The 25,605-nt window shown below is 40.6% G+C and overlaps 1 protein-coding gene across 1 annotated transcript in view; it reads left to right on the plus strand.

Moving 5' to 3' along the window:
- The window catches only part of ctnna2 (catenin (cadherin-associated protein), alpha 2), a 283,094-nt gene that overhangs the window by 185,831 nt on the left and 71,658 nt on the right, over window positions 1-25,605 (plus strand). The window contains exons 8-9 of the mRNA XM_034582981.1: window positions 14,879-14,959; window positions 24,501-24,653. Coding sequence (XP_034438872.1) covers window positions 14,879-14,959; window positions 24,501-24,653 — 234 coding nt within the window. The remainder of the gene's footprint in view (window positions 1-14,878; window positions 14,960-24,500; window positions 24,654-25,605) is intronic.

Consider the following 25,605-nt stretch of genomic DNA (forward strand, 5'->3'; position numbering starts at 1 on the left):
GGACCGTTATCAACCAACATTATAACAGTGACACGTTAATCTATCTATTAATCTATCGATCAATACACAGTCAGGCAGCGTGTTTACATCGGTTATTTCAATGTAACATTAGTTCTGTCAATAGTAATTTCTGCCCCGCAGTGAAATTGTTATAACATATGCAGGGATGTTTTTCAATCAGATTTTTCTTTGCTACTGAAGATATTCCGCTTGATTTAAAACATTTTCATGGTTTTTTTTAGATTTGGATTTCCGTCTACCCCTTTGGTTTTTTGAGGGGGGGGTAAGGAATACACTAAGTGTTGTTTGAAAGGGGTGTTTGAAGTGGAAGATGGCCACTACACTTATGTCACATAGAGAAACACTACCCCGTCCAAACAAAACAAAGGGGTAGGGCCAAGTGGGAGGGCTGAGGGGTGAATTGGGACGGGGCATTAGAGTCTGCAGTTACCCTGTACTTATTTCTGTGGGAGGAAGTCCGACTTCCCAGAGAATACCAGGGAGAACATGCAGACTCCACACTGAACCTATTTGCTCTGAGGCAACGCTAAGCACTGCACCACAGGAATCTTTACTATGTACCTACATTCACAAGACTTCAGCTCACATAACAAAAACGTTTACTGCAAACAAACACTTACATCCTCTGATCACTAAGGACTTGTTTTACTGTTACCATCAAAGGAAAATGACCACCTTCTCTAGATCTAAGTTACAACCCAGATAATTCCTACAGATCCACCCATAGAACCTTGTTTTATCTATCCTCCTACAGGCTGGTCCATAGCATGACATACAGTGAATTGACAGCAGGCGCAATCTACAGATCAATTCCCAAGGGTGTGTCAGACTAATCGTTGTGCTATTACATGAGGACACATCCCCCAAGTCCTACATAGTAAAGGCAGTTAAACATGCAATTTTTACCACATCATAAGGCCCCTGGATTCAAAACTGCAGCCTTTATTAAAATGCAGCATGTCGTCTCCGGCAGCAGACAATGACAACTAAATCCTCTGACGAGACAAAAAAAATCTGTGAACTTGTTGACAAATGGCTCAACTCTGCCACTGTAAGCAGGGGGTACTTTCTTAAAATGACATGTGGATAAAAAGACTTCAAATCAGAGGAATTATTTTAACCCTCCAGTTAATATTTTCCCTCATGGTCTTTTTAAAGTGCAGAAATCATTACTGAACATAGTAGGGGTTTTGTTGTTTGTGTTAGGTTTTCTTTGTCAATGCAATGTATGTGTCCTTTGCATCACAACGCTACAGTTAGCCCTCAACTTGGCCAGCTCTTGTGTTGTGTAATGGTGACTGCATTCATTGGAGGCTGCTTGCGTCACTTATTATTTCCAGTCTTTGATGAAGCACGGCTACATTAACTCCTGGTATCACTCTGTTTAAAAAGTGTCTCAGAGCAGAGTTTAGGTACTGGCGTTATTCATTAGGTCATTCTTCTATGAGCCACTGTCTGGTGCGGCTGCCTACCTGCACCAGAGACCTGCACCAAATGGACGATGCATAATTAAGATGGTCACCTACAGCAGAGACCTGACCCTGTCATAGCATTGGAAATAAAGCTGACTAGCCCAGGGGCACACTCCACTGTCCTTGTGATGCATTCAAGTTCCTGTTATGCTGCTGCCTAACTATTATTGCCAGGCAGAGCTCACAGTGGTATTAAAATGGCCAAGGTTTTCCAAACACTGAATTTTCATGAAAGGTTTTATTAAAAATAGACTTCATGTCCTTCTGAGAAGATTTATCTATTCATTTTTATCCTCCTTTGTCTGTTTAGATATATAGACAAAGAAAACATGTCTGCTAACTACACAAATTTATGACAAATCTTTTTTTATTAATTTGACACTGAGTAGTTATCAGTTCAATGTCATAGTCCATGTGTTTGCTTTGAGAATATTAACAATATTTTCAAATTTATTTGTACTGATCATAGACTGTATATACAGATGAAAGACAGGACTGCTCCCTGGAAGTAAAGCCACAGTGTCTTTATCGCCGTCGCTAACAATGTTAGTACATGGAACGTGGCCCAAACAAAACAGTGATAAATATACATACATTTTCGTAGAAGTTGTTCTTATCACACGCTGTATGTTCAAGTGTTAATGTTTTCTGCTTCGTTTGATTTTAATTTGTATATTTTGATGCTATATAAATGGGGTTAAACATCATGATTTACCTGCTTTACTGAGACTGACTCCTGATTGGTCGAGCGCATGTAATTGACAGAACCTTGATAGCACAGCTCCACCTTCACATACTGTATAGACTGGTGACCTCATCGGAACAGATGGCAGCACTCGAATTCTGGAATAATAGGGCTTTCATTTATTTATAGTCGGAGGAGATGGCGGGGCATCATCAATCTCATGGTCTATGGTACAGAGGTATACACTGTCTAATACTGTATATTTCACTTCAAAGCAACATCTCCAATAAACCACTTAAAAATACATATGGACCCAACAAGAAAATGAAATTGACAAGCTTCACAAAGGTGTTATGTAGTGCAGGACTGTCATTGCATCCAGCTCCTTATTAAAATGTTATCCATCCATTGTGAAAGCACAAAGAGGACAGTCCACCATAGCACTTTAGGTTTTACACAAGGTTTTATCACCTTTAATTCTCCATTGAAAACATATGCAGATGCATGGTCGCTCTACGGAAGCACTTGAAGCATCTTTATGGTGCAGAAAATTATGTTTGCTCAACGTTGGCATCATTTATGCAGTTTTTTATGATAATTTTCAACAATTTATGGAAGAGCTCCTGCCGTGTGTGTCTTTGTCATGTAGCAAATGGAAATATGTGTGCACCAAGGCATCTCTTTTAATCGGCCAAGAGTTGCCAACCACACATAAATTTTGGTCGGCCATATGTTAATAAAGGACCCGTGCTGTGTGTCCTTGTTTCCCCACAGTCGAATCAATTTATCAGTCCGTGATCAAATCAGTGCTTATTTAGGTGTTTGTGCAACAGTTTAATTAAATCAGACGTAGAGAGGTTCATATGTCTCTCCTAGTGTTTAAATATGTTCCGTTTCGAAGACGCCTTGATAAATGACGGCCAATATTTTTCAAGGGTGATGTCATTTTTATTTCCTGAAAATGTCGTGGGGACACGAACAGCTGTGACCACTGCAGGAATGCGTTTCGTATAATTCCGCTGGAAGGAAGAGAATAGACGTCCTTTGAAAAGACATCAATCCAAAACACCCACCGTGACACTAAGTCCCATCCCCTGATCCGTGCTCACACCGTGTATTTACATTATGTCCAGATATTCCGTGGTTTTATGTTTCCCCAGTTAATAGCAGAAACGACTCTGTTAGGAGCTTGCGGTGTTGCGTGGCTGGACTGACAAAGCCGACATGAAAGCATGGGGGAACATAATCATTTACAAGTTCAGCCGGCTCCAGCAGTCTTTGAAGTTGTCGCACCATGGATCATTACAGCAAGGAAACACAACTGTTGTCTGGCTCTATATAGTATATCAGCACTGTTGGTGTACACAGCGGCTGCCTCTACGGTGGCCTCGGCCACAATAGGCAGGTGGTATACTAGTATTATCGTGCTATCATTAGCATGTTTCCATTTGATCAGCTCGTGGCTCCATTTTCTGCTGTCAGACTTGAGGCCCTTTTTTTTTTCCTCCCTTTTCCCAAACCACCCTAATCCCTGATTAGTACCACCTACACACAGCAACCCACCCACAAATTCAGCCTGAGTCATTATTATCCTGGTTTACAAAAACACCCATATCCTTCTCTGTGCGCCTCGCTATCTCTGACAACCGCAACATTCACATTGATAGCAAAAGGCTGGCAGCTGTGAAGAGGTTTTGCGCGGGTCACATGCTATGAATACTGTGAATATGCTATTTTTGGTGCACCCTGTGCGTAGACTACTCCTACAAGTCAACATTACGTCACATTAATGGGAGGCAAGTGTGTGAAAGATGGAATCTGTCTGTCATTTTGTGTTTCTGGAGCAACCTCGCTGACTTCTGACCCTGTGCTCCACAAACCCTGCGCTCCACACGATATAGTACAAGTGGTCACAGACACACAGGCTTATTTTAGCTGTTGTGAACAGTTGAGTGGAAAGAGAACATCAGCTAAGCAGGGACGGAGTCTGAGGCAAATGCGACAGTGTCCAAAACAAACAACGAATCCACATGTTTTTATCTTTCACAATTTTCCTAAAATCATTTCTTTCAATGTAGTGAATGTACGTCATTAAAATCTCCTCAGAAATTCAAAAATCAGAAAAATACAGAGGTGATCCTGGAACAGCCCAAATTTGACCCTTCTTTTACCGCAGAGGTACTTGTTGAGACGTCACTACACTTGTTACTGACATGTCAGCAACAATCAATAATCCTTATTAATGCCACTATTTGAAACATGCTGGATATGGATGCAGCACCGTGAGGATATACATGTATGTAGCTGAAGGAGCCTGGAATTGATTTTCATTCAATTGAAAACATTTACTTGGGAATTCAACCCTCTAACGCGTGTCCATTCTGTACTGCGCCAAAATCCTGTAATTCCTGACATGTCAGTGTTTGGTCTGATCCGTTGTGGGGGTGGGGGTGTGGAGGATGATAAAATGCAGACGGAGAAAATGATGATGAAGTAGGATTATCTCTCCTGGTATTACGAACGAGGTTCTTAAACAAGATTGACCTCAGTCTCTGTTACAGGTGTTTTGTATCCAATCTGTAGCGGCAGCCACAGCCACGTCATGTTTGTGTAATACATGTAAAGGGAGGTGTGTGTGTGTGTGAGTGTTTGGGCGTGTGTGTGTGTGTGAGTGATAAATAGTTTTTCTATCCCCCCCCACGTTCTGCGGTAAAACAAAAGTACATCAATGATACTCAAACCTTCTTCTCACCCCATTGACTCGCATTTTTTCTCTTTACCACAGTTCTGCTCTCACAGATATCACACCACTCTCTTATTTTCTCACCCTTACTAACCTATTCTCAGCCGCTCCCTCCCTCGCTTCTCTTCTATTCCGCTGCCCTTCCTTTAGTCCCTCCCTCGCAAACTACTTGCTATTCAGTTCAGGCAGGCTGCAGGCAGCATTGCTCTAGCTCCCCGTACTGCTGCTGCAGGGCTAGACTTTTTTATCCCCTGCTCTCTCTCTCTCTCTCTCTCTGTCTGTCTGATAACCAGACATTTCCCCTCACTCTTTTCCTTATTCTCCTGAAACTATGCACCTAAAACCTTCGCTTACAGCCCAACACTCTTAATATTTAACTCTTCACCATCCTCCTCATGCTTCTATTCTTCAACCCCTGCATCGCTGCATGATGCGCCGTCGCCTATATCTGAGCACGGTGGCGTTTTTCATCAGCACAAAACTATCAATCAGACCACAAGCCCAATTTTCAACACTTATGAACCTTTGAGCCAGTTCACGTTGGACATTCTGGGCAATCATTTTCAAACCATTTTAACTGCTCCAGTATGAAAAGGCAAACTGTTCCTACAGGACACCTTTTTAAAAATGCCATAGAAGAGTTATCTTCACACGTCAGGCGCCGCTTGCATGGAAGCTTTGAGTATTGTGTTGACTTCTAAGCCCTCTTACATTCTTCGTTTTTCCCAGAGCTACAGTACCTCTCTGGTTTGTCGCCGTGCTCATGCTGTTGCTGACGTACCTTTATTTTTCAGGCTGTTTTGGGATACCTTCATCCTACATTAAAAACAGAAATATGGAGGTTGATAGTTTACAGCCTCCTAATGTCATACTGACTGTGACTAAGGCAGATGGATAATAAAGTCTTTACGATGCCTGTAACCTCCCTCTATGTGTAAAGGAAGGTCTGAATCTTCAAGAACAGAATTGAAAAACCCTGATTCAGGTCATGGTACCGGTTACAAACTTTTCAAATTATTTGATTGTTATAAAAATTAATTTGGTCCACATTACGTTTTAACGAAAATCACCAAAAAACCAACTACAAACACTCAAACCAGGCTTCTGGGCCAGTAGGTGGTGATAAAGTAAAGAACGCTGCGGTCTGCGTAATATTGGGTGAGGCAGACACCTCCGGATGCCGGTAATATTGTGCAGTTATTCTAAATTTAGCTGCAAACATGTAATTAGACCTAGCAATGCTAACCAAATGTTGGGAATCCTTTATATAGCTGCCATTGTTTGTGTTGTTTCTCACACATGCTCATTATACAAACAACAGCGGGCATATGTACAAAGTAAGCTGTAACATCATTGTTTCCCGAACCCTCTGTTTGACAGTGAGAGTTTGAAAATCTGCTCTTCAAAAGGCATTTGTAAAAACGCTGTTTGCGTAAAACATGTTCACTTGTCACCTCGGAAGTGACTAAAATCATATGCTTTATTTAATATGCTTTCGTGGTCCTGGGTTCATTCAGTCCAGTTGTTCTAATTGTGATGTCATGTCACACACACCCCCCCACCTGGCTGCCTTTCCACCCCCACTCACATGTTCCCCATTCCCCCAGTGCCTCCCTATACACTGTATATGGGTCAATTTCCATTTGTTTACTGCCGGATTGTCTTTGTGCCATATGCCTTTGCTTTACAGCGCTCTGCCTGTTTTGATCCTGATTCTGTTATTGAACTTTTTTCTTTCTCTCTTTTGTTTTGTTTTCTTTTGGGGGGGGGGGTTCCTCAGTCAGACTGTTTTTTGTTTGGCTGCTTGGATTTTTGTATTCTTGTTTTTTTTTTTGTGAAGAAAAGATTTCCTTACTTCTACCTCCTGAGTCATGCTCTTGTGTCCCTCCTACCTGAACTGTGACACATGCTTTCATTATGTCTGACAATCAAAATGCACAGTGAAAAGAAAGACATGCGACCTAATGTCCTCTGCGTTAGGTTTGCCCAGTGTATATTATTTTGTCAGTTTCTGTCATTGCCTTTGTCTCCACTGCATTTTTTTAGTTGTGTGCCTCCTCCCTCTGCTCTTATGGTTTCCTATATGCCCTGATAATTTTTTTAGATTTGCTCCAACTTCCAGCCAAAGTCTGATCAGAATGTTTTGTCAAGACAGGCTGAACTGAGGGGCGTCCTTGTCTTGTGTAATTTACCACTGTCATCTCAAATGAAGGCAAAAAATTATCTTAAATAGTCAATGGAGGTAAATAATCGACCCTACCAGCTCTAGTAACTTTGCAAAAATGTTGTACTGCATCATAGTATCAGTTTATTCTTAGAGAAGATTTTATTTTAGTGTCGCATCAATCTACCAATTACCCATGCACCCATGCACACAGTGTGTTTACTCTGTTTTTACCCCGTCTTAAACAAACTGTTCATTTCATACTTACAATGTGCTTGATGATAAGCCAGATGCTTCCTCTCATCCACAGCCTGCTTGACCACAGATGCTAATAGCCAGTGACAGGCCCACAGTCTAAACATGAGCCAGTGTAATGAGAGGAGTAAGCAAACGGCATCAGCCATTAAACATAAGAGAGCTTGTGCCAGAAGGCACTCCGGCTCCTCCTCAGGCACTGCCGTTCTCAGCTGCATTAACTCTAACTGACAGGAGACTGCCAGGCTCAAACAGCACTGTTATAGATACCATGAGCAACCATGTGAGAGGAGAGAAGACATGGAGCTCTGGTATAAGCAGCACTTTGGGTGTTGGGGGTAAACTGGTTTTCCTGAGGCGCCACACAGGAGATCTGGATACTCATTCATATTCCCAGTAGCCACAAGACGTGGGTCCGTGTTCGTATGCGTGTGTGTGTGTGTGTTTCTACCAATCACTGAGTTAGTACTTTCCAGTAACACTGCCATTAATGATTCAACTAATCAAACAACACCTATAAAAATGAGCATATATCTGATACTTAATTGTCTGCTTAATAATAGCATTATAAAATATGCTTTATTTAATTTTCAATCAACAATTAAACAACAATTGAATAGATATATTTTGGCATGCCTCTAGGAACTAAACAAACTATTATTCAGGCGATTGTTAATGATGGTTAAATCATTTTGTAATTGGCTTGTAATTGAATAAGCTTGGATAAGCATTCTGCGGGCCCTCCTCAAAATTGTTACTGATGTGTACAGGTTGTGCAAACATAAAGAATAATGAGTACATGGCACTAGCCATCCCAAGGACCAAGGACTTGAGAGCCATTGCCTAAGGTCATTATCACTTTCATTATACCTCATTACTCAAAAAGAAGTCAGGCGTTCAGAACTCTATGAACGCGTTTTAAGATACAATCATTAAGAGTATGAAACTCATTTATTAATCAGTGCCTGCGACAAGCTTAGTCCATGCGACAGAAGAGAAGTATTTCACTTTCTGTCTTATTTCACTGTAAACAGCTACACCGAGGAAAAATAAAAACAACTAATTATCTGAGACAGTCACAAAAAACAGCCGAAGCACATAAAGCCCTCAGAGGCAAGGTGTAAAAATAATGTTTCCAGTCAGTGGCTTCCAGCATCTTGTGCACAGCCCAGTGCTGCTCACTGATCTGCAGTGTAACACAAAACAAGGGTCAAGTTTTGTCCACAACCTCGGTTCTCTCTGGCCAAATCAGTTTATGAATGGTGTTGTGGGAGGTCAAGTTCCAGAAACGATTACAGATGCATGACAATTTGTAAGTTACTACCATCTACAAATGTAAATAATGATTTTTTTTATCCAACACTAACCTATCTATATTTTGATCATGTCCATTTATAAAAACCTGCTATTAGTTTGGGCTCAGACTATACCTTTACCTTTAAAGTCCTATACATTTAATCTTAAGTGTCAAAAATGTTAAATGTACAAATCAACAGATTATTAATTTTTATTTGAAGCAATTAATAACATAATTTAGTTGTTATAGTAATTTATATGTACGGAATTATGGAAATCATGATTCAATTATTTGACCCTTTGTATTTTATTAAAAATCTGAAAAAAATAAATGAAATATAAATCATAAATTTAGTAAATAACTGAAAAAGCAATTTGCTCATGTCTGCATAGGTTTTCCTCCTCCTGCTGCAGTGTTGACCCTTATTTAGGGGACATGCAGGTGAACTGCCAGTATACAATGTGAGTGTGAATTGTCTGTATGTGTTAGTCTTGTAATCCACTGGTGACCTGTCGATGCTGGCTCTACGCCCAGTGTGGGCTGGGAGAGACTCCACCTATGGATGGAGGGGAAAACAAAATGACACACAATCTTTTCATCTAACTTTAATTATATACATTTCACACCTTTGACCCTCTCAGAAAAATTGTCTGCTAACTAATTGGTTTCATTGTGTGTGTGTGTGTGTGTGTGTGTGTGTGTGTGTGTGTGTGTGTGTGTGTGTGTGTGTGTGTGAGTGAGAGTGTGTGTGTGTGAGAGAGTGAGAGACACTTTCAGACATACGGTCACATGCACACATGCTGCCATAACTTGATATTTCTGTGCTTATTTGCTCCACCGTTGCATTGTGCCCGTACTATCTATTAGAATCCTTGAGGTTTCGATATGACATTTATTTCTGTCCTGCTCTGTCGTCTTATTTATAAAAAAGGAAGAATAAACACTAAGCAGCTCATCTCGAAGTATTTTTTCTTTCCAGTCGCAGGCATTGTAGCGTGTTTTCTTTTCCAGTATCCTGTAATCAAACTTGCTGATAGCCACCGCTGCACCTCTTTAAGTTCCACTTAATGAGAACAAGTCAAATTGGCCCATCTATGGCACTGCAGCTGAGGGAGCACAACTTGTCTTAATGAGGATCTAGCTACCCATTATCTGCTGGTAACCCGACCAGACACGTTACCACTATTATCAGCCCCCCCCCTGGCTCTCTCGCGCACACACACACACAACACTTTCTCACCCCCTCGTTTATCTGCTCGCCTTCCCCTTTAAGCCCGCTGCAGACAGTGTAAAGCACATTGGACAGTAATTGTACCTCTCGCTCCTGCCTAATTGAATTGACAAGGAGCCGGAATTGATATCATTTAACACATTGATCTTGAGAGACAATAAGACAGAATGCCTCATACCCCGACACCCCTCCCCCCTCCGTCCCGTCTTTCCTCCCCCCACCTGTCCTCCTGTTTGTTTTTTTCTTATCTTCCCCCGTGATTCATCTGCTCATTTCTCTGATTTGCCATGTTATTGCCTATGAATGACCAGATGAATCCTTCACTTCTTTCAACTACCTCTCGGGTTTCTGCAAATGTTTCGCCACTGTCATTTTCATTGCATTAGTTTCAAGTGCAACATCTCTCTGTACAAGACTCTATATCTTATACCACCATTGCAGGGTTTGAGGTCAGAAATGCATTGAAATAGTTTGTGCTTGGCAGTGCACCACTGAGTTAGCACAACTTTCGGAGGCCAGAGCGTGTGAACATTCTCTGGGCCGTCAGCCGCTCTGCTAGCATGCAACCGTCCACCAGCCCATCTCCTGAGTAGGCAATGCCTGCTTCCATTACCCCATACACTCTCCATGCTTATTTTCCAAGCACCCTGCTCTATCTTTCCTCTCCCCTACTGGGAATGAATGAGCGCACACGGGGGGTAGAAAGTAATGGATGGAGGACAGTTGGGAACAGTGTCTGCCAAACACCACGGGGACTTTGCGTTTACTAGAAAAACCGAACATGTACATCCCATTATGCGACAGTTAAAAACTAAGCAATCAACGTTGCTGTCTATGTTGAATCAACATTTAATGGGTGCGCATTGGAGAGCCCAATTCCTACACACAGGCAGGACCACACCTAGGTGGGAATGGAGCCATGTCAAATCATTTTCCCGGGATCAACACATAAATAAAACAGTGTGACTCAGTTTGTCTCTCTCACTCTGTTTGTCACACACACACCCACATGTGCACGCACTTATCAAAGACCACAGTTTTGAGTGACCAGGGATGAATTTGTGGCTGACGCATTTACTAACCTATGATTGCACACTTTGTGGACAGCCTTGTATATAAAGTTTGTGATGGGGAATTCATGCGTAGTGTTTTTAATTGGGTGTTTTATGGTTTGCAGGAAACCCAACATTAGCAATGCATTTCCGTTCCCTGTTGAAGGAGTAATGCCATATTAGAGTGGAAGTGGAAGTGCAGCATATGTTTTAGTAATTGTGGTTGTGATTTGTCCCTGTAATTGATCTTTGAAGGTACATGGTTACTCAAAGAGCGGAAGCGGCCACAAGAAAATACACACACAAATACTACTGTCAATTGGAGCTCAAAATAACAGGAGCTGGGTTCTGTCCCTTTAGACTGACATCATTGTGCAGTTTTAATCTCCTTAACTCAGATTAAAGAGTTCAGAGTTTTTGAGAAATAAAACAGCTGGATTTCTGATTCCAGAAAATGGAGAGAGAGCGAGAGAAAAAAAACACACAGGCACTAATTTGTTTGTCTACTCATCTTGTGAATAAGAGGATTTGTTAATGTCATCTAGAGCCTGACCAACTTTCTCTCTCGCTTGGTTCAATTAAGGTTGTCAGTTAAAACATAAGAAATCACGTGAATATGTGTGAAGTGTCCTCAGAAAGGTTCCAGTTGAGCCCTTTTTTAATTTTGGTGGTGAGCATCCTTAATCCCGTGCGTCCCTGTGGTGCCTTAATGACACATTAGGCTCTTCAGGCTGCATAATGACTAATGTTGTCATGTGTCCTGCTTTGGCGTAGAGGAGCTGGCCTGTCCATGCACATCAAAGTGTTAGTATTATAGGATGACACGTAATGGAAGGGAGCTGAGTGCTACCTTCATTTTCCTAACAACTCACTCAAAGTCATTCGAGGCATGTGTCAGAATGTAATGTTCAAATGTATTAAATGCACATAAAGTTCACTTAAATGTGTGTAACTTTGGTGGTAAGTAGGTTCCAGCTCGATTTCCTTCCAATATGGGATCAAATCTCATACATATTATTCATATTATGAGATCCCTTTAATTTGATGCACTGCCCAACAAAAAAAGAAAAAAGCAGCATCGTGTGATTGCTATTAGAAGAGGGGGTGACTAACTGTTGTATGAGCTAGGAGACAAATGAGTCATTCCTAATGTTTAACGTCCATATGAAAGAAAACGCGTGCTATATGAGCCTTGGCCAAGGGCAAGCCAGCAATACATTAGACAGAAAAGGGAATTATCTGTTTTTATGGCTACAGGCTCTTTTCATTGAGCAGCACTTTCACATCAATGACCTTGCACACATGTGAATCCCCCACAGCACATAGCCACACTGAAACTCGTGCAGAGGTTGGAGTGTGACAACTTTAAAATGAGAAAAAATGCTCAAAAATTGTGGTTGTTGTGTGATCATCTAGCTGGAATACTCCTGAATGTCAGGTCTTAAAAAAAAAGAAAAAGAAAGGACAAGGACAAGAAAACGTTGGTTTGGTACTTTCCTCGCTGATTTTAAGTTGTTTACTAGAGCGCACACGCTTCCTGAGCTAAATTCACCTTTTAAGGAAAGTGCTCAATTAGTAAATGTCATTGTGTTGAGTTCACAGTAGCATCAGTCCCTCCCTGCTGCTCTCTACAAGTGTGATAGACGGCATATTCAGAACTTTTGTAGAAAACGGTAATTTTATAACCTGATAATGAGGCTTTGGAAATGACCATCACTGTTAACCTTGATGTAAGTTTACCATGAACTGGGTGTTTGATGAGATATCATTTAGTTCTTTGTGACACAAAGATATGTGTTGTGTTGCATTCAATAATTGAAAGGGCAGGACAATCGTGCAGCAAAACAAAGTTCAGGAGCCACATTTTGTGTCCCATTGAACACGATAATGAGTAAATAACAACATTTGCTTTTTGTCTCGGAGTATAGTAGTCAGTTGGTCTCAAACACAATCCTCATCTGAAACAAACAAGGATGAATGGAAGTCTGTGTCACTACGTGTGTGTTTTTCTGCAAAGGCTGATGAGCATTTTGGTTGTTTGCCTTCATGCTATGCTGGGCAGAGCTGTGCGATGGTTGCCTGGCAACGACACAACTAATTTTGTATGCTGGCATTGCTTCCACAGAAAATGACTGTGTCTTACAATCTGTTGATCATCCTGCTAACCATTGTTTCCCTTTGCAAAAATATTCTTTGTACCACCTGAATTATTCAATCAGCAGATTTTAATGCTTTTCTTTTTATGTCTACAACAAAGATTGTGCCATCCATAAAAAACTTTACTCAGTGTTGTCTGTAGCTATATATAGCACAAGGTTTCAAACAGGGATGGTCTCAATTTTTAATTCCTCAGCTGTCAAAACAAAAGGACAAAGTAATTAACATGAATGATTATTTGTAGACCTTTAGTTTGAAATGTGGTGGCATTTGACTTTGTACGGGAGCTGATTGAGAAGACCTGAGGGAGGGTGGGACCACATTCCTCACTCTTAAGGACTTAACTCCTAAGCAGGGTGCCAATTTTACACTTGTTTCCACTTCTTATTGTTCATTTAACTCATTTAAATTGAAATAGGAAAGGCTTGGATTTGGAAAGTCTTGTTAACCAATATTTTCTTTCCCAGAACAATCACAACCTTTTGGATCAATCACGCGTTGTACTAGTTACATAGACTGAAATATCCATAATCCTTTGCTAGGAAATTAGGAAACTGGTGATGCTTGCTAACATGTTCAATGCATGTCAAATGGTGACAATAATTTATTCTAAGCCTATTAAGTATCTTCTAAATGGTGCATTCAGAACAACCCAATTAGGATTTACTCACTTTCCATGTCCTGAGTGACACATGTATGCCTTTCTTTAGAGAGATCAGGATCTGGAGCAGAAATAATTTGTTCAATGACACACAAGATCTTGTTTAGTTAATTTAGCCATTAAGAGGACCCCTGCTTAAGCCTCCTATAGACTGAATAAAACAGGCTACATAATTCTGCCCGTGTGTGATTTTACATTGTATGCTGGTGTTCCAGAATGAGAGGCGTGACGACTAACAGCATCAGTATCTCTCCATTGATGCGAGTCTTTGACAATCTTCTCTGTTGGCATAAAGGCAGATCAGCAATGCCCCACACGTTCTGTGTTTGGCCCTTTTACACAGAAGGGCTAAGCAGAATAAAGGTGCAACATTCCCACCTTGAACAGGCTCTTTAAAAGGACAGCATCATACTTACCTTCAAGCCAAGCTTAGAATTAGTAAATAATAACAGTCAAAATCCAATAAACGTATTGCCCCATTCTTCTCCATGGTTTCTGAGCAAAGACAGTAAAGATTATAAGTGGTAAATGGAGCAGCCAGTAGGTACAACCGAAAGCGGGGCCTCTTCTTTGGCCAGGCGTCTCAATGAAGAGAATTGTCTGTATTTCTTAATAAAAGATAGCAAGAGATCCTGTCCCAGTACCTGCCTCAGCAACCCAACCAACTAGTTGGTTGGGGTGCTTGTACACTCACATTATCCCAGTGAAAACTCCCCATTGTCAGGTGAGAAGAAGCAGCTGCTGACTCTGTGTGTTTCAGTTGGAGCACATGGTCGTCTACACCGTTTTAAAGTCCGTAGTAGTTGGCAGATACATGAAGTGCACTAGACAGGGGAACTGGCGAAAACGAAATTGCCAGTTGCGAGAAAGGCTAGTTGCTAGGTAACATATTAAACAGTTTGACTCATGTTTTCACAGACTCCAGTTTAATCGAGGCTTGGTAACGACACTACATGTTCTGTGATGAAGGGTCTTTTGGAGATCAACTATCTAAACCAACTATACCCATGTATGCTTTGTTTGTGTCATTTCAAAGAGAAAATGTACACTGTGAGCTACAGCGTCCTGTGTGGTGCAATGTCTGGAAATGTACTGTAAGTGTATTAACTTGGTGTTTGTGTGTTTTTTTTCTTTTTACAGACTGGCAGGAAAGAGAAAGGTGATCCATTGAACTCAGCCATTGACAAAATGACCAAAAAGACCAGGGACCTGCGTCGACAGGTACGTTCAGGTTTTCATGGTTCATCACAATCTCCATCTATCAGTTAAACACTGTATCAACTCCATCTTTTCGTGGAAAACATTTAGTTGCTTTCACACCACTTTAAAGGTTGAGGCTTGAGATGTTCTATATTTTTGGTCCCGTCCCCCAAAAGACATAACATTTTAAAAACATGCATTCTAAAAAAGGCCTAATCATTTTATTAAAGCAGCTGGGCACTAAGTTTTCAAAAGCCTTTGTGAAACAGGGGTAAATGGTATATTTTTGGGAACTAAATACAAGAGGAGGTTAGCATGTGTGGAATTAATCAAAGTAGAAACAAGAGTGCTGTTGTGCAAGAGTCCTATTTAATAAACATGCCACACATTGGAAAACTGCACCTCACTGATGTGTTTTTAATAGTTTTTAGACAACAATGGAGGACTATGGCCCAGGTAATGAGCTACACTATATCAGGCTGGATGGAAATATAAGAGAAAAAAAACATGAATTATAATCACAATAATCCTTCAGCGACTTCAATGAGTCGATAGAATTTGTTTTTGTTACAGCACTGTAACAAAGAAAGATGTTGTACATGAACAGAAATCAATGTTAAATAATAGACAATGCATAATAGTCAGGGTATTTCTGAGAAACGGGGACCAAAGCATTTATGACTCAACCCTTTTCTCAACCGTAGCTTTATTGTCCATATACTTGTTATTTTAAAGATCACAGAGGTTTGTGTATTATTTAGATTGGAGCGACTCTACAAAGTCACCAGTGACAGGGTTAACAAACATACTGCAGCTACAGAATGTTTTGTTGGAGCTGACAGCAGAAATACAAACATGGAGACAACATGAAACTTTCACCCAGATGTGAGGTTCAATCTGGGACAACAGCAACTCCACTTTTCTTTTCCTTCTTTTCTTCCACCCTCTGATTTCAGCAGCATTTCAAGATTGCATTTCATTCCCAATAATTTTTTTTTTTTTAGTGAACAATCAAATGCATTTCAGGCATTCAGTCATATTGATCAATGGTCTACTTTTGATTGTCGAACTCAGAAGAGTTGTATCAGGAAGCTGCAGTAAAATTACCTTCCAAATTCCAAAAGCTACTCTCCAATAGTGAAGAATAAGTAGGTGATTCATTCTGCGATACACAGTGTCAGAACTCAAAAGCAGTATTGATTCATTTTTTTGTATCTTGGCTGAAGACAAGATTTATCTGGCTCTGGATCTCGCGGGGTCTGACAAAAATGTTGACACCACGCTTAGAAAAAAAAAGGGGACACGTAAGTGTCTGTTGATGCAAAGCCATCACTCAAACAAGCCTCTGAGATGCTCTGTCGGTTCCCACTAATTAAAACTCACATTCTGAATGACTTGTCTTACACATGTTTTTTGCAGACAAGTATATTTGAGTACACATCTTGCCCCCCCCCAAAAAGAAAAACCCATTTGGTCATCACAATACCCTGTCCTGTCATGCACTGTAGGGTTTTCTTTTCAGATAGAGATTCATTCAGGCAACAATTGACACTAGCAGCTACCTGCACAGAGTAGATGTGGTTGTGTCCTCTCTGACCTCTGAAGACCAGGGTATCATTCCAGACGGGGAGGGGGGGGGGGTTGTCACACAGGCTGGCAGGCGGTTTTCACACTGACAGGATGTTCTATTGACTCAGAGGTTGGCTTGACAGAATGGGCGGTCTGTTTGAGCTTTGAATTTAGATGGGAGGGCAAAGCCGCGGCACACATGCAGACATTACATAGAGCTGTGATACCACAATTATGCAAACACGTCTAAGGTTTAGCACGTCGGCAGCGGCGTGTAGAGACACAAGATCTTCCTGCGGGGAGGAGGAGCACCACGGTGTGTTTGAGCGTTTCGTTCTTTACCCTATTGTGGAGAGGAGGGATCACATATTAGAGCAGACGAGCACAAATGACAGACAGCGTTTGTGAAATGGGAGCAGGTAAGACCGAACAAGCCTTCTGACAACACCGCCAGAGACACGCAGCATTGTTTTTTCCCTTCAAGCTGTTGTGTGTACATACAAGACAATACTAAGCTGTCTGTTATCCAGGGCAAACTGCATAGGTGTCGAGCATGTCGTCCCCCCCCCTCCCCTTTTGGTTTTCTTAGAATTTCCGCAGCATTTCTCAGTCTGACGGTGGCAACAGAGTCCAACACTTCCATGCAGCCTTTTGCATCACATAAGTGCTAAGAGCTTTTTAATTTAATCACCAACGTGACCTTATATTTTCCATCCCACCTATATTGATGAGGTGTAAGCAAATGTGAGTCCAACCTTAATTCTCAAACATCACAGTTTGTTAACCTGTTGTTATTTAAGTCTCAATCAAAAATGATTCCATGTTTGGTCTTCCGACCTTACCTTGGATAAGAAAAAAACTTTAAAAGAAACTTTCCTTATGAGATGTACACAATGACCATGAATATTTGTGCAGACATACTGTAATAACAATCTAAAAGGAGGGTAAAAAAACCTAAGTAACTCTACATAGGCTCTCTTGACCTCCTCGGCGTCTCTCCATCATCCACTCTTCAAGTCTATCATCCAAGTCAGGCTGGTCATCAAGTCCACATTAGTGTTCTGCATAAATACATTAACAGTTCAAGTAATGCATGTGAATTATGGGCCGCCTGCTTAATGCTTAAGTACATGCAAACTTATTTCACTGGAGAGCAGCTACATTTTATGTATAGCTCAATGGCTCTGCGATCATGTGACCCTCTTCAGTGTCTGAAACCAGTCTACTTGCATGGTAACCCGATTGTAGTTTGATGCTAGAGGACTATGAACCTCTTATGATATGAATACAAATATGCAAAGCAGTTGTTTGTTTAGGCGAGCACTCCTGGTAGAGGCTCATTTGGCCTCTCTAACAGACAAGAACATGCACTTGCTTGTTCATTTCCATATAAACGAAGAATAAGTGCAAATTTTGCACCTAAAATATACAGCCCTATTTAAATATAGCCTATATCCAAATAAAACAAGTTACAGTGCAACTGTAGCTGCATTCAAACAAGTAGGTTTTAGTCTCTCACCCTTTTTTTTAATTACACTCCAAGGAAGGGCAGATGAAGGACAAGAACCACAAGTACGTCATCTCACTGCTTCGTCCTGTGAAATATTTTTGTTTTTGTTTTTAAAACCTGTAATCATCGTGTCAAGTCCCACCAAGAACAAGACATTTTTAAGAGCAATAAAAAGAGAGTGAGTTGAACCTTTTGAAAAAAGAACATGTGAACAGATGTGGGCAATTATTTCAAAGAAATCCAATAAGAAATAACATGTTCAAAAGCACAAATCTGAGGATTAACATAAAGTTTTAAGTTGAATTCAAACGTCTTTCCCCTCTCTTCAATTAGTATTCATTCAGTAACTAGCCCGACAAAGTTGTTGGAAGCGAGCCATGTGTTCTACCCACTGTCATCCTGCCTGTGATGAATGCATCTGTCAACTTATCTCTCTGGGCCTCGTTTTGACTGATGGCTGATTCCAGGATTCCCTATAGCACAGCCGCCTCGCAAATTTCCCTCCGTCTCTCGCTGCCGCTCTTTCTGCTTTGGGATGTTGAAATCATTTCCATCTCTGCCATTAGCTTGTTGATTGGTACAGCTGTTTTTAATTGTTGAGGGTTATCATGTTAAGGAGGAACAGCTGCCACAGATTTTGTCAGCTGTAACTCTGTTGTTTCGACAAACAATCCAAGATAAGCCGTGACTGCGTTCAATCTTTTTTTAAGCAAAATGTTTTCGAGGCTATTCATTAAAATTGAATTTGCTAAATGACTGTAAATTCCATGTTATCCCAGGCAGTGGTGAGTAAGCTGCAAATTTTGGGGCGCATCATGTGTCGATAGCTAAACTAATAAACTTAAAAAGCCCCCCAAAAAAATCTTAGTAGTTGTGAGACACAAAACTTTAAAAATCAAACAGAGAGTTGATATTGTACTTAACATTTGCCAGCTGGCTTGTTCATCAGTTTTATAAGGAATGCCAGTGTTGTTTTCACGGCTTAATTCTACAACCCAAGTGGCCAAAAAATCTCTTAATGTGTGTGTATGTAATTACACTATAATAAAAAAAAAAAAACAGCGATACACACAAATCACAGCACAGAAATTGGCCCAGTTTGCTGAATCAGAGCTGCATCACCACTAAATAAACATGTTTACACAAACATCTTGCAAGACAGAATGTTAATGTACGTATTTTCCATAAACCCATGTGGCAAGATACAGTTTGTGCTCGTCCTCAGCTCCAGACAATTTTATGTTTGCAGAGACACTCAAGATTTGCAAATACAGAACGTTCTACACATATAAAAAACCCATCTGTATTAGACTGTGGTTGTCAATGGTGAGTGGGGAAACATCGGAGGGTTTTTTTTGAGTGTGTGTGTGTGTCCCATGGCAGAAAAAAGGTTGGGAAAGACTTTGCTCAAGGCTTATAGTCACCCAGTAAGAAGGAAGAAGCCCTGCAGGTTGAGAAGATTGTCAGGTTGTCTCACTGATATATCACTACACAGTGAATGCTCTGCTACCTGTAATGTTGTTAAACCGTTTTATAATCCCTGGCTTGTGCCCTGAAGTAGGGCTCTTGTCTGCCACACACACCGACACACACATGCACACACACACATTTGGTTTGTTCTGATTTTGTCACCACACATGACAACAGGTATCTCTTTTAGTGCTATGGAATAGCTTTTACAATGAACGACATGTAATACTGTGTTTTACTGTAGGCGATTGTGGTCAATACATTCGATTTTTACATTTGCTTCATTTACACGTTTTTGTATCACAATCTCATCATTATAGATATATATATATATATATATATATATATATATATATACATATAAAAAATATCTGCAGTCATTGTGTCATGTGCAGTATCTGCGATTCTCCTTTCTTGTATTGTGTAAAAAAACATTTATGCACCTTTCCTTGTTTCTAAAACTGGAATCCCATGAATTTTGATTTGGCAGGACACGTTAAATGAAAGCTCCAGGATGAGATATGTAATGTGCTTGTCCTCAGACTGTCGACGATCAGTCAGTCCCTCTTTCCCCCCTTTCATTTCTCCACTCTCCCCTCACTAATCATCTTCCCATGCTCCCTGTTAGATATCATATATGAGAGCTGTTACTTAATTTTTGATTTGCCCAGGCTGTTTCCCCTCAGCCGTGACTCCAGCCGTTTATGCTGTGATTGCTCTTGACATTTTAATAAGAAACTTTGCTGTGCTGACCCCAAGGAACCCACCGCTATGTGTTCTGAATCACAAGTTAAACATAACACAAGCCGAAGTGCAACTATAAACATTTGGAATTCGGGCGCAGCGTTCCCTTTCAAATTCAGATTTGTGTTTTCCATCCTTTGCATGTGCTGAGACTCCGCTGAATTGTAAACAAGTCAAGTAGACAGAGTTTGGCTCTGAATGTGTGCAGAACAAATGATAATGCTGTCTATATTTTGCAGTCCTTTGAAAATACATGCATTTCTTTGATTTCGAGTCATACACTGATCATAGTGGGTGTTTTGCCAGACTTTCTCTTGTGCATCTGTTTTTGTGACACATCAGGTCTGCGCTCTGACAAAATACATACATTTCCCCATTTTAAAAAGCAAATGGGTTAAATGGGCTGTGAACCACACAGCCCTCCCACTTATCAGTTAACAACACAGATATTTATCTGTCAAGGTTTGTTAAGCATATGCGTCGTCTTAATTATTCCACAGAGCTTCTTGTTAGCCATTTAAGTATCAGGTTGGATTTACTTGTTGGTTAATTTTAGTTTTTTTCTACACTTTGGAAGGCAAGAGCATATAAAGATGTATAAGACAAGAGGCAAAATGGAAGGATAAGAGGAGGAAGTGTAAAGTACTCCAAGAAAAACCATTAATAGCAACCAAATGTACCCGTGTCCTCATGTTTCGGACTCTTTTTTGTCTCTTTTGAAAGATAGCTCTTTAAATTGAACAGCTAAAATGCTAGAATGACTAAGATAATTTGGAGCCTCGGACATTTTAAACAAACATATCTGGGTTTTGTATAAAGCTTTAAAACAAAATGTCCCTGAGCGTCATCTGTGTACGACAGTATTTTTAAAGCTTAAAAGAAATCACATCCATTTTGAACTCAAACATAAATTCATTCATTTAGTCATTTCTTCATTCACCCAGAGGTAGTCTACCTCTAACTGGTTAATTCGTGGTAAATCTGTGTTTATTTTTCTGGTAAGTTTGCTTTTAATTAGTTATTTGATGCTATAAAAACAATGTGAAACATCATGATTGACAGCGGAGAGTGACTTGCGATTGGTTGAGCATGTGTATCGGCGGGACCTCACTGCCTCCAAATGACTAGAAGTAAACAGATGGCAGCTTCAATATCTGGGATATTTTGGCTTAATTTCTAAATGGTGTGAGCAAGTGGAGAAGTACTGCCCGTCTTTATATATAGTCTATGGTGTTAACATGCTCTTGGCCATATAGTGCATTCTTCCTCTCTTTCTATCTGCCTTTCTATCTGCGTATCTTTCATGACGGCAGTCTTGGCTCACTGCTGTGTTTCATTTGTAACATGTCTCTTCAGCCTCCATGTTGACAGCCAGCATACTAAAAGCATTCTGGGAAAAATGAAAAGTGTATAGCCACAAGCGAAACTCAGAAAACAATACCAGGTCCTGAAACATTTCTCCAGAAGCCTCACTTATTAATATGTAAAACAAAAACCATTGCATTCAGAGCTCGAGCCACTGTGGCACCGCACGACAGGGGAGACAAATAGCTGCCCCACTAACATATAATGAGCAGAGCCTTTGCTATCTACTGGAATTCCAGGTCTAATTTCCTTTAAGTGTTAGTGAAATACATGGGGAGTGTGAGAGGAGAGACGGCGGAGATGGAGCATGGAGGGAGGTGAGATCTGAAAGATTGAAGATGGATTTCTGTGGGAGTGGTGTGTGGGCATTAGAATGCTGATGGTGCAGGAGAGACTGCGACTTGGGAAATCACTCGTCTGTATCATTTCTCCACTCAAACCCACCATCAGAATCAGTTTCACTGTTGGGCATTCATGAGTATCAAGAGACCCAGACCTCTTACACACATCCTATCCATATGTGTCTGCATGTTAAATCAACTAGTGATTACTCCCCAGTAACAACGACAACCACAGGAATCTTTCACTGACACACAGATTTAAAAAAAAAAAAAAAAGACCTCCACAGTCAAATCCAAAAGGGTCTCATTCACTACAGCCTTTTTTGAAAGTGAATTCAAACAAATCCATGTCTAACAAGGAGATAATGCACTAAGTCAAAAGCAAGTTTATGTAACAACATTTCAATGAACAATAGAGCTCAGTGAAAAAATACATTAAACAGCAGGAGGATCGTTTTATGACTCATCTGACTTTGATGCACGAGTGATGCACATCAGAACAGAAATGATAGATAGTAGTAAGCAGATAAAAATACATTTATTTTTATACTTTTGCTTGACACTTATGTCAGTCATTTCAACGTAATCCTCGTCATTTTTGACGCAGGAGACGTCTGACACTTGTTCAATGAGATAAAAAGTTGATGCAACCCTATTCTGAGCATGTGGAGCAATATGAGAAAAGACTGTTGACTAACCACGGCACTTAATTAAATCTAATGATGTCATCACAACTGGCGTACAACTTGATGAGATTAAAGTCAGCTTCTGCCGCAAAAAGAAAGAATGCTCCAACTATTATGGTTTTTATTTCAGATCAATTTAAACCCCCCCCCGCAGGTCGGTTTTTATAGGGTTAATTTCCCACGTGCAAAATGCAGCTCAACAAAAGCCCACCATTGTACCCACTATTCCCTACAGTGAGAGCAATTGTGGACTAATCCTAGTTAAGGCCAAAATACACCCCAAATCTTTTTTTTTTTCACCTGTCCCAGAATGATAGTGGGTTCTGCCACACCTATCTCCTGTGCTGCAACAGCAATATCATGGTGTGAAGACAATTCTGGCTCTGTGAGATCCTTATCTGTCCATATCCCTACCCTTGCCACCAGGTGAGGGAAGAGCAAGGTTACACCCGCAATGATGCAAGTCGGTTCTCTGAGAGTGAAAAAAAGAAAAAAAAGATGCAATATTGACAAGTCCCATCTTTTCAAATCAGTGATCCAGGATTACAGAGTTCTGGGTAAAGAAGCGCTTACAGAGTGTAGGCTCCAGGTTGTTTACAGCATTTGCAGACCTGTCATGTCCACTACACGGGCCAAATCTAGTCTCTTTCCGAAGGCAATGGTGATGAATTATCTGCCACTAGGAAGCCATAATTCGCCATTGTTCTCCTTCACTCGCTGGACCGGCAATTAAGCCTGTAATTGCTGCAGGTTGTTTAAGTGCAACTGACACACTTACATATGATTTTGTTGTGGGTTAAATGAATTTCCCTGAGTCATTCAGAGCCATTAGTCTTCTCTGCCCTTGTCCCTGTCGCTTCAGTGTTTTTAATTCACCAATTGGGTGACAGTGTTTGCTTTATATCTAATTATAACAGGTGATTTGAGGAGTCAAACAAATTGCTGTCATCCAAGTTGTTAATTGGACACTTTTCACTTTAATGCCATCATTTGTATGTGTGGAGAAGTGATAACTAACCAGTCAGAGGACATTTTAGCCTGGTTTAACACAACCTTTGGGTGCTACTGTTTCCATTTCTATAGACTTTGCATTTGTGTTGTTTACAGGTTAAAGGCATTTTAATAAAGTGATATTAAAAGGTATCACTGCTGTTATTATTTATACTGATTGTGTTGCCACCTCTGCTGCAATTATTGTATTGCTGTTACAATAATCACACTCACACATAAATGATATTATACATCAAAACAGTGTATTGAAGCTGAGTTAATTGTATATTGAAATGATTGAGGGTGATCTCATGAGGAAAAGCTGCCCCTCGACAACTGAACAGTGATGCAAGATGTGTGGGAGACAACTCCCCCCCCCCCCCCCCGAAAGTTCATTCTTGTCTCTTAGCACTGCTCTCATGTGAATAACTCCCTCTTTGTCTGAGATAAAGGACCTGTCTGTTGTGGCTTCCTTACTGTTTCCTCTGGCATCCCATCAAATGTCCCAGTGACTAGCAGGGGTCAGGGTCGATTTAGTGTTTTATTAAACAACCAGTCCCCTGCCAGTTTGGTACAAAACGAATCCATAAACAAAGATATAAGTCGCGACGTCTCCCCCAGTAAAAAGGCCTTATGGGAAAAATGACACCTTGCAAGCAATTTGCACTCCAGCCCGCTGAGAGTTCTCCTCCTCTTTTCACGCTCCCCCTCGCTTTGTCTCTCTCTTTTTCTCTGTCCTTTCAACCTGGTACGTTTCTACATCATATTCATTACAAAGCAAAGTGATATATAATCATTGCAAAATGTAATGCAGTGAAGTAAGCTGCAGTATTATTAATAATATGACCTCTTCCTCATCTCTGTCTCTCTCTCCCTCTGTAATCCAGCTGAGGAAGGCCGTGATGGACCACATCTCAGACTCCTTCCTGGAGACCAATGTCCCTCTCTTGGTGCTCATCGAAGCGGCTAAGAGTGGAAACGAGAAGGAGGTCAAGGAGTACGCCCAGGTGTTCCGTGAACATGCCAACAAGCTGGTGGAGGTCAGTCATGAATTATTCACTGGGGCACTCGCATATGCCCACATATATCCATTCTCATGCATTCCAATTTCAACCAACACACAGAGGAGTTGCTCTCAATGAGTGATACTAACTAAATTCAGAAAATACAGTTACATAAATTACACACCCTGAGATAGCTGCAATCATTATCATTAAAAATGTTTTAAAGCAGATGTGTAATAGACTTTAAAACTGTGTCCATGTTGACACACGCACACACACTTCCCTTCAGATTCTGTCCAGATGTCATATGGTCTTTATTTATTTCACTGATTAAATGCCCTTCATAGTTCTTCTCCCAGACAGTGGTGAAATATTATTCAGGTACTTACAATGTGCAACTGAGCAGAATCAAGGTCCATCTTGCTTCTTAACTATTTCCTCTTGGTAACTGCATGCAGAGACATTTGTGGTGGAAATCACATTGCATCGCAAAACCACAACTTGACACTATCATTGACCTTTATTATTATGAAAACATTAGTTCTGTATGGACCAATGACACGACTGCAGCATTGCTTGAATTGATATAAGAACTAAACATTGTGTGGTTTCTATGATATTAATACGTTTCCCTTCTTTGTTGAAGGTTTGATTCTCAGTCTAATTTTAAATACATCATCTTATTGGCTCTTGTTCTTCTGCCCTATCTTGATGAACCTATCCTAGGTTTGCGTAACAGTAGTCTCTGGAAATGCTCATTAATTAGCATTTTCTGGAAATTTGCTCAAAGTTTGCGATACATTTGAATGGAAACCCAAGTCACCTTAAATTCTCGCACACTCAATACACACAGCACATTATATCTCTACAGATTCCTTAAAGATTATGATCCAGTGGTTGTCTTTTTTTTGCTATGTAATATGCTATATGTCCCTACAGCTTATATATAGGAGTGGGTAGCATTGTTTCACTGCTTGAGGCCACAGGG

The sequence above is a fragment of the Hippoglossus hippoglossus genome, chromosome 1 (genome assembly GCF_009819705.1).
Source record: "Hippoglossus hippoglossus isolate fHipHip1 chromosome 1, fHipHip1.pri, whole genome shotgun sequence".
In the NCBI taxonomy this organism is placed as follows: Eukaryota; Metazoa; Chordata; class Actinopteri; order Pleuronectiformes; family Pleuronectidae; genus Hippoglossus; species Hippoglossus hippoglossus.